This window comes from Alexandromys fortis, unplaced genomic scaffold (assembly GCF_014885135.2).
Source record: "Alexandromys fortis isolate MF-2015 unplaced genomic scaffold, M_Fortis_MF-2015_v1.1 scaffold_127, whole genome shotgun sequence".
NCBI lineage: Eukaryota > Metazoa > Chordata > Mammalia > Rodentia > Cricetidae > Alexandromys > Alexandromys fortis.
Window position 1 is genome coordinate 3809574 of NW_026068006.1, and position 13827 is coordinate 3823400.

Below are 13827 nucleotides of genomic sequence, written 5' to 3' on the forward strand. Positions count from 1 at the left end.
TGTTTGTAGTATGGAAATGTCTGGTGTCTCTTACACCTGTTTAAGGTATTGGCAGAACAGAGGACAAATTTAAATTTAGGAAAACAAAATTAGGACCAGGAAATTGAGAGAGGGTGTATCTTGACCTGTTTAAAGTAGATCCATCAGTTCAGCTCCCTGGAACTCACAAGAATTCTTTGGGTTTGTGAAAATTTAAACAGCAGTGTATTTATTTATTTCAGAATGACTGTAACAGATATTTTTTGCTAATGAAAATATTTTTAAGACTATGGAAAGCATCATGAGAGGGAAATTTGATAACTTGTATTTGTCCTCACACCTTTACAACTTGCAGGTACACACCTTAATAACTTGTATTTGTATTTTACTGAAATGTGTTTGGTGAGGCTGTTCTTTTAAACTGACAAAACTTCTCAGTTGTCAAACTCCATCTTTGATCTTTGAGAAGAATAAAATTTTATTTGAGTTATTGATTTAAAAACTACAGAGAAATTACTTGTCGATTGCGTTTGGGTGGGTTACTCAGTCTAGGGGTTTGTAACCCACCCTGTAATCAGTTATTCCAGGGTCTCGGAGGGGCGCTACCTGGAAGGGAATGAGCTAGGACAGAAGAATGAGGTCAAGCAGATTTGTTAAAGCCCCCTTTATTAGGATCATGGTTGCTGCTTATATAGGCCCTGGATGAGGACTTGGTGGGCAGGGCACGGGATCTCGCCGCGTGGTCCCGGTCACGTAGGCCAGGTTTGTCACGTAAGCCAAGAGGTTACATTCGGACAGGTAGGCCACGAAATCACAAGTTGCCACACCTGGTTCCCTGGATAGCTGGAATGTGAGGTGCATTCCGCTAACAGATAAGTTAATTGGGTGTGGGGCAGGTTCTCTCAATAGAACATAATTATGGGTGTGGGGTTCTCTGCAGACTCCCCAGGGTGATGGTTCCTGTAATGATTTTTAGGGGGGAAATGGCTCATGACACTTACTTGGTTGGCACTTAGAACTACTCTTTGTTGGGGTCCTGTGCTAGCCAAGACCATAAATTATTTCTCTGGACCAGATCCAAACATAAACTATCACTCTCTTGACCGGCATAGAAGCATAGGAATAAAGACACAACTCATGTGGCTTCATCAGGAGGGAGATTCTCCATGATCCCTCATGAAATCCTGAGTTCACATCCTGAGAAATTCCTCTCATTTATTCTCCAAACAGCCTTATATATCAAAACATAAACTGAGGGGGGGGGGAATCATTAGCATTCTGTTTCCTAGGAAACCAGGTAAATAGCTTTTAGTCACATCCATCTCCACCTGAGTCTCCTCTGTCACGTCTTCCTGTTCTGTATGCTAGCTCAGTATTCACGTAGCCTGAATTAGCATCTCTTTTTCAGGCATCCTCAATATTACAAAGAAAGGAGCAAAATAACATCCTGACCTTTTGTCAGGTTAGTGACAGCCTGTCTGGAAAGTTATGTGACCACTTCAAGTGTGGCCTATGGCTTTAAAGCCTGGCTGCTCTACCATATAGAAATATGGACCTACAACTCTCCAGGGTCCTCCATGGTCACTCAGGATCGTATATGCCATTTGCTGTTCAGTGCAGGGCCTGCCAGGCTCCAGAAAAATCCTGTGGGCTAAGAAATCTCTACGAATACAAGCCTACCTTGACCTGAGCAGCCAGTCTGTTGATTCCAGTGGTTCTCCCCACTGTCTGGTGAACTTCAGTTTATATGAAAGGCAGTTTTTTCCCAGTGGTCAGCGCTTGGCAGTTGAAGCGAATTACAGATGGACGTTGTTCTGTGCCCATTTGTCTTCTATCTTCTTTGGGGAAATAGAGTGCAGCTGCTAAGAGCCAACCTGTCTCCTTTTGTTATGAAAAGTTTTTTAATAATTAAATATTTAAATGTCATATTCCCCAGATCTCTGAGCAGCTGAGGGCTGTTCATCAGGTATAACTACAGTATAGAATGTACCTGGAGGGCTGAGTCCAAGCTTGACTGTACTGACTCTCAACTTAACAGGTAGGATTTACACTTGTAAAAAGACAGAAAGAAAAAGAAACTGCTTGCAATAGAAGGTTAATGGCAAAACTGACACCAGTAGAGAACAGCTTAATATATTTTAGATCAGGGTTGGATTACACATATAGTATTTTTTGTAAAAGACTTAAAAGTACATACCAATTTAAAAACATGTGACTTATTGTTTTGTAGTCTGGAATGAAACACAATGAACAGACAACTGTAACATTCAACAGTAAACATAGTGTATTTAAATTCCTCTCATTTATTCCTCTCATTTATTCAAGTATGCACATACACAAACAGAGTGAACAGGAATTGGGCAAAATGGGTGCTCTTGGTGAGCTCTACCAAAGGCATGCCACTGCACAAAGCATACATGTAACAGAGTTAGCACCAGGGAACCAGGCAGGGAATACCTCGGTAAAGATGGCAGAACCTGGTCATGTGACCTGACTCTCAGTTAAGATGGTGGTAAGGTCACCTGACCTCAGTCAAAATGGCAGTGGTCACATGTTTTATGGAAAAGCCATGATTTTTTTTAGCTGCCAGGGTTTTAGACATAATAATAAGAGAGACCTAGAGGCGTGATCTGCCCTGTTGCTGAGCTGCTATGCCATAAGCTGTGGTGGGGAACAAAGGCTGGAAATAAAAACAGCTGCCTCGTGGATCTGACCAATCTTGGCAGCGGTTTACAGGCGGGTGACTGATAGTTTGAGGGTTTATACCATAGCTGCAAATGTGAAAACCTGTGAAAAACACCATAAGGTCTGTAGAAATGCATCCTCTCTCCATAGGCAGGTTGTGAAATGGCGTTGAGCACTGCAGGTCTTGTAGAAGAGAAAAAAGAAAACAGCAAGGGAAAATCTTGCCATGGAAGCTGTAGTATGACAGTGTGTCACGCCGTAAACCATTTTGTCCATTTATCTTTGCTGGCAAGTGTTCATTGCAGAAAGTCCTTGGTCTAATCTGAGGCCTCTGGTTTCTGCTATGCTATTGATGCTGGGTCATAATTTTGTCCATTTATCTTTGCTGGCAAGTGTTCATTGCAGAAAGTCCTTGGTCTAATCTGAGGCCTCTGGTTTCTGCTATGCTATTGATGCTGGGTCATAATTGGGACACCTCTTGTTTTTCCTGTTGTTGCCCTGTGTCATGAAGATTCTACAGCTTTGGGCCTGCGGATCAGTTCCTTTACATGCTCCAGTAGATCATAGATGGGGTGGATGTTGAGGCAGGTCAACTCTTGTCCCTGAGTTTGGGCCTGGGTTGTTGCAGGATTGATCAGCCTCCCATCTCTTGCCTGTCTTTACCACCAGGGTGAGCTCTCCAGCATCGCGCTGGCTAGTCACCTCCTGCGGCAATGAGCAAGGGACAGGGAGAGTTCTCTACCTTTCAAGTCCTCAGGGTCTGCTCATCCACGCCTACAACTTCAGGGCCAGCTCTACTCTGTTGCCCAGGCAAGGTGTAGGGGCCAGCTCTACTCTGTTGCCCAGGCAAGCTGAGGGGCAGGGACAGCTCTCCCATTCTTATGATCCCAGGGCCAACTTCTACACTTGCATCAGGCACTGAAGGGTGGAAGGAGGGCCTTGCATGGGTTTTCCTGCCAGATGATCTCCAGTTTTCCCCTCCATTTCTTCTGTGTTCATCTAGAGGAGGTTGCTCCTTTCATGTCTACCAGTGCAGAAATGGACCAACCTGAGGTCTGGGAAATGCAGTCAGGGACACAGACTCTTGACAGCATGACCTCCTTGGCTGGCTCTGGATCCCCAGCACAGCCCATTGCCATGTGCTTAGTGACCTACTCACCAGTGAAGATGCAGCAGTCTTTGCCCCGGGACAGCAGCATCCATGTTCTGTAGAAGATGTACTAGCTTCTGGAGTCATCCTCTGTGGGTTTGATCCTGATTGTGCTATGTTCACCTATTGGAGTCCTATCCTGGCCGTTCCTTAAAGCTTTGAAAGTTAGCAAAGGAGTCTGCAGGGAGCTGCAGGGAGTCAGGCTTCCCCCCTGCCTGCTAGGATAGGCTATCATATCAAAGTTAACTACCTATGTTTATCATTTCAAAGTTAATGTATGTGAACCTTGAATTTGTGGGCTTGACAGAGGCTAGAAAAGACAGGAGAGCAATTTGCTTTATGTTAAATTAGAGGATGAGCAAGACAGTGCTCAGAGTGTGGGCTTGCATCAGGTCACGCATGTCACTGGTCTCCCTTGATGTGCTGTCTGAAACCCCTAGACAGAAGCCAGGAGGGACTTGAGTGTATAGTCGGGTCAACTTTTCTTTTGTTGCTGTTTTCGTTCTGGGAAAATTCCAGGAGAGGCAGATTGAAGATACTCAGTAGGAAAAAAAAATGTTAATAAGACCAAAAAAGGAAAAACTGAATTCCCAGGGAAGACCGTTAATTCTCAGGAGGCATGACATGGTGAGGAACTGGAACATTCCAAATGCTGTGGTAACAGCCATGGATGGCTCCATATCTTCTTCAACCCGAGGCCTAGAGGCCACATCCAAAGTTTTTCAGGACTGTGTTGTCAGCTGCACACTCCTGTGCTATCCCACATTCCAGCTGTCCCGTGTTCTCAATTCCTCTGCCTTCCATCTGGCTCCCTCGCACCTCACTCCTTACCTGCCTCTCTGTAGCCCAGGACAGCCCCAAGGGCTGATGGGGGCACAATACAATCAATGATTTACACTATCTCATTAAAAAAGCCAACACAAAGACAGAAAGGCAGAGGCTCAGAGCTCCCAGAAGGATTTGGGGTGATTCAAATGCTTGCCCCAAAAGCCTTTCCTGATTGTCTGTTGCCTGGGAGAAGTCTATAAAGAAAAAAGTTCTAATTATGTAACATCCTGACCTTATCCATCTGGGGGCCCAATCTCCTCCAGACCTATTTAAATCAAGTCCCTTGCTCAGGATCAAATGCTTTGCAAAGGGCTGGGCTTGAGCATCACACAGTGCCTAGCTATCACCTTGCACCCTTCTGCTTCACTCTGCTCTTCCTTGCTGAAAAATCCCTGAGCGCCATTGCTCTGTGGCCTCACCTGAAAGCCACAGGGAGAGTCTTCAGTCTTCTGTCTGAACACTCTCTGCAAACTCTAGCATTTCCATGGCGGCACTTGCTATATTGTACTTGAATGTTTTCTATTTGTCGCAGCCACTAGACGGGGAAGCCCCACGGAGAAGGGCGGACTCCTGTGCACTGGCCAACCACCATTCTCCATGCAGCAGTGGAGATGTAAAGAGGACAAAAGGCCTGTAAGGAAAGCCGTACCACGACATCCACTGTGCCAACGCATGCTTCATGCTGGACAAGCCTGCACTTTACCGTTTACTATCAAAATAGATATTAATTTTTTATTTTGATTTTCCATGTCTTCCTGTACTCCTCCACTCCCTCCCCAACACACATACACAGACTATAGCAAGCCAATTCATGATATCTTCAATTTTTTATGTATATCGCTTGGAATAAAGAACCTTCTTTCTTCTATAGCTTATTCATATTTATAAGGAATAATAAGAATCACACAAAATGGGAGTTTAATGGACCATGTTTGAATTGTTAATATTATTCTAACTTTGTCTCTCTCTCTATGCACATTCTATAGCTTAAATCAACTATTTTATGCAGTCCTATGCATGTTGAGTCGCACCAGATTCTGTCACTTTTCACTTTTTCAATACAAGTATTTCCCTTTTGAGAATGTTTTCAGAAGTCAGTATTTTGCAAAAGAAGGCGAATAGCTTGTGCATATGTGTGTGTACGGGTTACACGTATGTGAATACCCGCCATCTATAGCCTTCATGGTCAGTTAGCTATAAAGAGAGGAACAAGGCTATACTTAAGGACAATCACCTATAAGGTATGTGTGTGTATGTGTGTATGTGCATGCACACACGTGCGCACGTGCTCCATGATCCCTAACACATCTTCCCCATCTTTCTGAGGCTAGCTGATGGTTCTCAGATAATGAGACTGAATGGTGAACTTGGCGAGAGAACAGTCAAGCAGCTACCAAGGGAGCCTTCCTCCAGGCGCTCTGACCTGCGTTCGTTCTGCACCTCATGTCCTTGTCCGCTCTCTCAGCATCTCTCCCATCAGTGAGTTTGCTCACTGGTAAACAATCTGGCAATTTAATAAACTGACACATTGTGCAAGTGATTGAACTGGATGTGTTGTAAGAAATAGTCTCACGCTGGGACTTAAACGGCATGCTCTGCTCAGCAGATGAGTTTATTCAGACATGGAGACTGTGTTAAAGGTCCATGAGCCAGAAAAGCTGGATGAAGCTTTTTGACATGACTAGGTATTGTCAAGTAGCCACCTCCTTTCTTGGGACCATTGACATGTTATACTCAGGAGTATGAGAACCACAGGGACTCACAGGTCTGAGCTTCCAAAGCGGTTTTGTTAGAACGGCCTCAGGAAACATTTTCCACGGCATACTTCTGGTCTGTCCATCCTTTCCCGTCCGTCCCTGCTGACTCTTGCTCTCCAGTTGAACAGGTGACAGTTCGGTGCAGCCCTGTATTCATTCAGCCACCTCGTCTCGTTTTTATTTCAAAGGCTGTCACATCAGTCTTATTTGGCCTTGCTGCCTTTTCTCTTGTGTGAGAAAGATGATCTCTCTCTTTCTTTTCCATAGGAGAACTAGGCTCAGTAGCTACATATTAGATTCAGAAAATGCAGTAGCCAGGATGAGAAGGGATAGTTTGAAAACACCCCCATGACTCGAGTGGAAAACAAGGGTAGATAACACCCCTCGGTAAAGGGGCATGTCTAACTAGCCAAAGGGTTCACGTTCACTTGGAACAGTCATGTGGCAAGCTTCTCCTGGGGACAGGGTTTTGATCCTTTTCCCATTGAGTGAGACTTACTTTTCAAATTCATCCAGATGTCACTGTCCTATCACAGGGCCCAGATTTCACAGGGATGGGATCTCCTAGAAGGAGCTTGGGCCTTGGCTCTTGTTTAGAGAACAGTTTATTTACCATGAGTGGAATCAAGTTCTCCCTACCTTTCCATCCCCCTACCTTCGAAGCTGGTTTTTTTTTGAGGAGATAAGAAGGTGACTCACTGGTGTTGCAGACCTCTGCTTCCAATGAGAGATGGGTGAGGGTAAAGGAGCTGCAGCCGTTCCTATTACACCAGAGCTGTCTACTGGACAAGCCAGGAAGTCTTGGGACTGTAAAGGCAGCTTTATTGCAAGGCGGTGGATAGCAGGGCACTGCTGTTTTCATTGATGATTAACTCGCAAGTTGGAACTGACATGAGAAGAGGAAAACAGACGCCCAGGACCTGTGTGAAACTTCTGCCCAAGTTTCTATTTAGAAGTCACATGGGAAATGTTTGTTTTTCTCCATAGATTCGCACCAGTGTCCTTCCGGAGCACAAGGATCCCCCTCCAGAAGTTGGGGTAGGTGCTTTTTATAATCCAAAGATAGACATGCCATTTGTAAGTGAATGGTTTGGATTTTCTCGGACTTCCTGCCTGCCTGACAAAAGAGCGGTCAAGTCACCAGGCCCTGACTGTTTGAGGAGTCACCTTGTTTTGTTGCTCAGTTGAATAGAATCTGTCTCTTGAATAAAAGTAATTCTTCCTCAAGCAGGTTTTTTATTTAGTTTAGATGGTGAGAGAGGAGCCTAGACACTCCTGCAGGCAGCTGAATTGCAACTGTAAACCAGTGATCCTGGACTCCTGGGGGCTAGGGAAATTAAGGGTGTGAGCCATATCCTCTTAGCAAAAGCGCAGGAGCTATTCAGACAGGAAGCTTCTTCCGGCTTCCTAGGATGTGAATCAGGCTGCAGGCTGCTGTGGCTTTTCAGCTCAGCATGAGCCCCACTGGGGTTAACACTCCTGAAGAGTTGCAGCTCTCACCCGCTGAAGGTGAAAGAGCTAAGGGGTACTAGGGGCCCTAGTGTTTTCTGCTTAAACCTGGCCAGAGCTGGTGGTGGCAGAATCTGAATAAACAGCCCTGCAAGGCGAATCCCCAAGGCCACTACCTGAGAGAGGAGTAAAATAAATGACAGAAAGCTTATTTAGAAATCATTCAGGAACCGTCAGCCTTCTTCCATTGAGTGTGAGGAGCGTGGGCAAGGTGCCGTTCATTTCCTCTCATTGAAAGCAGCTGCTTGCCAGTGTGCCAAGGGAATGTTTCAAGCACACACTGAAGGGCAACTTGCCTGAGCAGAATGCCAGCTCACAGAGCATCTGCTAGTACAGAGGAGAAGGAACGATGGGGTGCTGTGTTCTTCCCCCTTGTTCCTTTCAGGGGCTTCTGGCTTCTCAGAGAAGAGAGGACATGCTGCCATAGACTGGTGCAATCTTCACTTTGGTTTTTCTGCCTATATCTTGATCCTATCGCAGGACTTCCTGCCCCTGCTGGTGTTGGTGGGTTCTCAGACCACACAAGCTATTTGTACTTTCGTTCAAAAAGGGCCTAGCAAGTTCTCCCCAGCCAAGGAAGATCCACAGCAGAGGCCTTTGCTGAATCTCTGGCTGCTCTGCCCTTACACTTTCTGGCCTCCTGTCCACAGTCACCATTCAGCCTCCTGCAAATGAAGTTCCAGGGTAGGGGGGCATGCTCTTACCACACCCAGACTGCCTTCGTAAAATCCCAGAACTCCAAAAAGTTTGGCCATTGATATAATTAATGCAGTGTTTTATTAAAGAGTTCCATTTATTTGTTGAGGTTCAAGGAGTGAGCTAAACTTTCTGCTCTAACTCTGCCTCCCAGGCTGCTCTTGTTTTCCGATGCCCACTTGTTTTAGTTCTAACGTCTTGACTTAGTGTGCAAACTTCTTCGTTATGTACTTGTTGTCGATGCATTTTATTTATTTTTAATATTGAGCCTCTGATTTTGTTTCTGCCCATCTTCCCACCCTTTTCCACGACAGTCACATCTCTGTAACGCCAGTCAGTGCAGAGTGTTTCACATCTGTCCCCATCTTACTCTCAAGCTGTGACATGGACGAGTAGGGGACAGAGGCTGCACTGGGCACTGGATTAGCCCAGGTGAGGGTCTGACCCTCTTTGCTGGTTTGGACACCTGCCAGAGTCCTCAGCACGGCTAATACAGAAATTCTAGCTGCCCAGTGAAGATGACTCAGGGGACCCTGTGTGTTTTCCCTACAATGAAGGATGTGTCTCAGGGTCAGCTCTGTTACTGTCCCATCCCACTCCCACCCTGCGCTCTTACTGCTAAGATTCTTTCTAGGCACATGGGAACCAATGCATCAGGTTCTGTGTTTCATGCTTGACCCATGTGACACTCCTATGCATTTACCATGTCACATCCAAGCCCCACAGGCATCTTCACTGGTGTGTTCTCTCTTTGGTTCAGCCACCTCTCTACTGCCCCTTTATACAGAACCCAGTGACATTCAGCTTTAGATTGCCCATGATCCCCAGAGGAGAGCATCCTGCACCCTTAAAGAAGGAAGACAGTTTTGATTCCTCCAATCTTTACAAGTGACCTGTTTGTTTAGGACAAAACTCTACTGGCCTTGGGCATAGACATACTTGGAGAACGTTCTTGGAAAACAATTAGGAGATAGACCCAGCACTTCAGCAGGACACCTGAAACTCCAGTTGTCTTTACATTTTTGTTAATGGGATGTCTTTGGGGGTGGATGAATGGTAGTTCTGTTTAACCTTCTTCCCTTTGAGCAATTTGCTGGGGGCCCTGGTTTCTAATGGAGGTTCCCTGACCCTGAAATAGGGTACATTTGGTATTGTGTCTCCTTCGTTGGCAAAAACTCAGCTACAATTCCTAATCCCAAATAAAAGACTTAGTTGAGATTCTGTGACGTGGCTGTGGTACCATCGGCCATTCAGTGTGCATGAAATGACAAGGGGACCTAGAAGCAGTCAGTTCACATCTTTGTTTTACTTTGTTTTGTTTTAATCTTGAGAAATGTTCCCCGTATCATAAGCACATAAGAGGAATTTAAACAACAGACTGTCCATGTTCTTCTTCTGATTTTATATTCCTCATCTTCCTATCTGGAGAATAAGATGTTGAATTCAGGTTACCCCGCTCGCTCCTTCAGGTTTAGAGAGCATGAACTGCCTGGAGTCATATTTGGTATTCTGCCCTGTATGTATCGAGAAGAACTGAGTTCTTAAAAGAGAACCTAGAAATAGTTACTGATTAAACAACAGCAGAACAAAACTCTGCTAGTAATGAAAATTTGGGTATTAGATTTCGGTATATTTGCAAACTACTAAGCACTGTACTTGTGGCAGAAAAAAAAAACTTCTTTTTATTTTTTTTCCAGAAAAGACTTCTCGACTTTGCCACTCCAATATTCTAGGTTAAGGCCTAGATTCCTTATTAAGACAATCAAAGAACATTCCTTGTTGGTCTACTAACTACTTTCTGTTGTTTTTAGAGCCATAAGAGAACAAATTATAGACGAAGCAGAGAAGAGTCCAGAAATGATCATACTAACATGGGAAAAGCTAGCATGTTTGATGATGTCAGCACTTAAATAACTTGCTAAGCATGATCACTAAACCAGTCTCACACAGAGAATTACATTGGACTAAGTCATGTCATTCTGAATAGTGAAGATTTATCACACGTTGCTCACCTGTGAAGGGTCACTGTTTAATCCACATCCCATCCGTTTTCAGGATATTTATTGCACGCTACTAAAGGGTCTGAGAGGTTAAACTATTGGCCAATAGTGCTAATAGAGACTCTGTTCTTATAATGTACTAAGAACACTTATCCCGACATAAGCTGAATTCCCTGGGATAGCCACAATTGTGTTCTATGTATTTTTGAGCATCCTTAAACAACATTTACTGGATGTATTCAAGACTTTTCCTGGTAGTTTAGTCAAATAGATGCCAATTTGTGCCCTTAGGCCTTTTAGACTGTATTCAAAACAATAATTATTTAGTAGATGACCTATCACAAAATACTCTTTAGTCTTGGGGTTATTCATAAACTCTTAGTAACCTCCATCTTTTTCTTTATGATTTTTTTTCGATATGAGCAGTTATTATGGAGTGAGACACCATGCAAACATATTGTTATGGTCGACAGTAAAAATAAAAAATGCCCAGGCTATAAAATTGTCTTTTATATGTACATATATATATATATATATATATATATATATATGGCTTTATAAGAAAGGTCAAAGCATCTTTTACAAACTCACTTAATCTGCAATGTAGCAGTGTCCAGTCAGTCAAACTTAAATGAGTAACAAGCAAGTTTTTTCACATATGGCAGTTAAAAAAAAATACCTAGTAGCTATGTTTTAAAATAATTTAAAGAAACAGACTAAATTAATTGTATTTTATTTAACTCACTATATGAAAAATAATATTTTAAAAAATATGCTCAATATAAAACAAAGTTATACTCTGTGTTTCTATTTTCCATGCTGAGTTTTCTAAACCCAGTGGACACTTGAAGTTTTATTGACCCCTTCCCTTGGAGTAGTCACCTGTTAAGCTATTGAACTAGTAGCAAAACAATTCGGATAACATAGTTCTAAGCTGCTGTTGGAAATTGGGAGGGAAACCACGTAACTAGTGGATAAAGGACTGTCCTCTAAGTGAGAGCCTGTGAGACGAGCCTTCATGATGGAGCTTTGCAGATTGTGGCATTGTGGCTGGTTCTGTGCCTCAGCCAGCTTTCTCAATAGTAATCAGGAGAGCCACTGTGGACATACAGCACATACAGGTTTCAGATCTGGTGAGCTGTCTGTCTACATCATGCTCCCAATTCCTACAGAGCACAGCAGGATAAACTTTTGGCCCCACTTTCCTGTTTGAGGAGGCTGCTTATTTGTTTTCTGGCTGCCCAGAAACCGAAATAATCGCACAGAAATGGTTTTAATTAAATAGTTGCTTGGCCTATTAGTTTTAGCTTCTTATTGGCTAACTCTTACATATTAATTTAACCCATTTCTATTATTCTGTGTATCCCCATGTGGCTGTGGCTTACTGGCTAAAGTTTTGGATTCTGTCTTAAGCAGGGCTACATGGCTTCTCTCTGACTCTGCCTTATTTCTCCCAGCATTTTCCTGCCTACCTCTATTCCCAGTGCAGACCCAAGACAGTTTCTTTATTAACCAGTGGTATTCACAGCATACAGAGGGGAATCCCACATCACCTCCCCTTTTCTGTTTAAATAAAAAGGAAGGTTTCAACTTTAACATAGTAAAATTACATAAACAGTTATCAAGCAAGAATTACAGTTACAATATTTATATCTATCTTATCTTTTATCATAACTAAGGAAAACTATATCATTACTATCTATTCTTCAACTCCACCAAAGTCTCCAGAAGGATACAACATTACCTAAATAAACAGGAAATGCATTATAAGCAACTTCCAAAACTCCAAAATTGACAGAGACATCTTGCTGCCTGGACAGTCACCCAAAGTTCTTCTGTACTGTTGGGGTACCCATCTTCAGCCTACAGGCCCATAAGCATCCGACAGACTTTTCCGTACAACAGGAAATTTCAAAGACAGTTCTGCCTATATTGGCAGTTTGTCAGGCACTTTTTTCCTGTGTCCTGCAGAATGTCTGCAGGCTCTTTCATGAAGCAGGAACCCTGAAGGACATCTCACCTTTAGGCAAGTTCAGCAGTCATTTCTCTGTGAGTCCTGCATGTCTAGTTCATCAAGCAGTCCAGGCAAGAGCAGTTTCTTGCCCAAATGGCTAACCAATTCCATGAGGAGCCTCTTCAATGTCCATCATCCTCTTGAAGTAGATTGGTGCTGCCAGGAGCAGATGTGTCCTAAATTATTAAACATTTTAAATACCATATTCTGTAGTCTTTGAAAGGTTTGAAGAATGCCTATCCACCTGAAATATATCTCTGAACATCTAGAAAATCTAACTAACATGACTACAAGCTTGACTATTATAGATGATTATCTATTAGCCTATATTTCTTAGTAATACATTACATTTCTAAATGAGCTGCATAAACACAATACCTTAATCAAGGTCAGAAGTACATATACACAGTATAACAAAATTAACCTTAAACTTGTATCAATAAACCATGATCTATAACAATGCAAATCTCTATAGCATATCCTCCTTTAAATGTAAACAAACATTTATAGACAATATTTGGGACTATGAGCATAGTTCTTCTCCAGACTTCTTCCTGCTGTTTGTTGGGTGAAGTATTTTTGGGGGTATACTCACAGCAACCTTTCAGGAGGTCATGGCACATCAAACCATATTAGTCTGGAAGTAATCCACAGGTTCTCATCCTCTGTGGAAACAAAAGAAGAACCTCTTTTCCAAAGCAACATATCCTTAGACCCAAATTCTGAAGTCAAGTAATATACATGCTGGTTTAGCTTAGCAGCCCATATAATGAACTGTCTCTCTGTACTTAGCTCCTTCATAGCCAAAAAATTCAAAGAAAACACAATAATATATATAATCCAGACTCTCTGTGAATTTTTCATCTTTACAAAACTTACTTTTCTTTACTCCTTGCAATCTACGACTGTCTGTACTCTGTCTCTTTAAAGGCTTTACCTTTATTATAAACCATTCACTTCTTTTTATAACTCTCCATACTCTTTTTCTTCTCCCTCCCAAGCCTACACACATTTATCCAACACTGTGACCCATTTAGAGGTCTTTTATGTCTGAATCTGTCCTATTGTGTATCTGTTACTGTCCAGGAGCACTTCTTAAAATGCTAAGCGCTTCTTAAAAACTTGTGCCATTGCTAGGGGAAATATGGCACTGCCTTCTTGTCCTGCCCAGCCCAGCGTGGTGAAACTGCTTGCCATCTCCAAGAGCCA

At 43.1% G+C, this 13827-nt stretch overlaps 1 protein-coding gene across 4 annotated transcripts in view; it reads left to right on the plus strand.

The window, feature by feature from the left end:
- The window catches only part of Inpp4b (inositol polyphosphate-4-phosphatase type II B), a 696298-nt gene that overhangs the window by 449852 nt on the left and 232619 nt on the right, over nt 1-13827 (plus strand). For all 4 annotated transcript variants that reach the window (XM_050161508.1, XM_050161511.1, XM_050161509.1 and 1 more), the window contains exon 9: nt 7387-7437. In XM_050161508.1, the coding sequence (XP_050017465.1) occupies nt 7387-7437 (51 nt within the window). The remainder of the gene's footprint in view (nt 1-7386; nt 7438-13827) is intronic.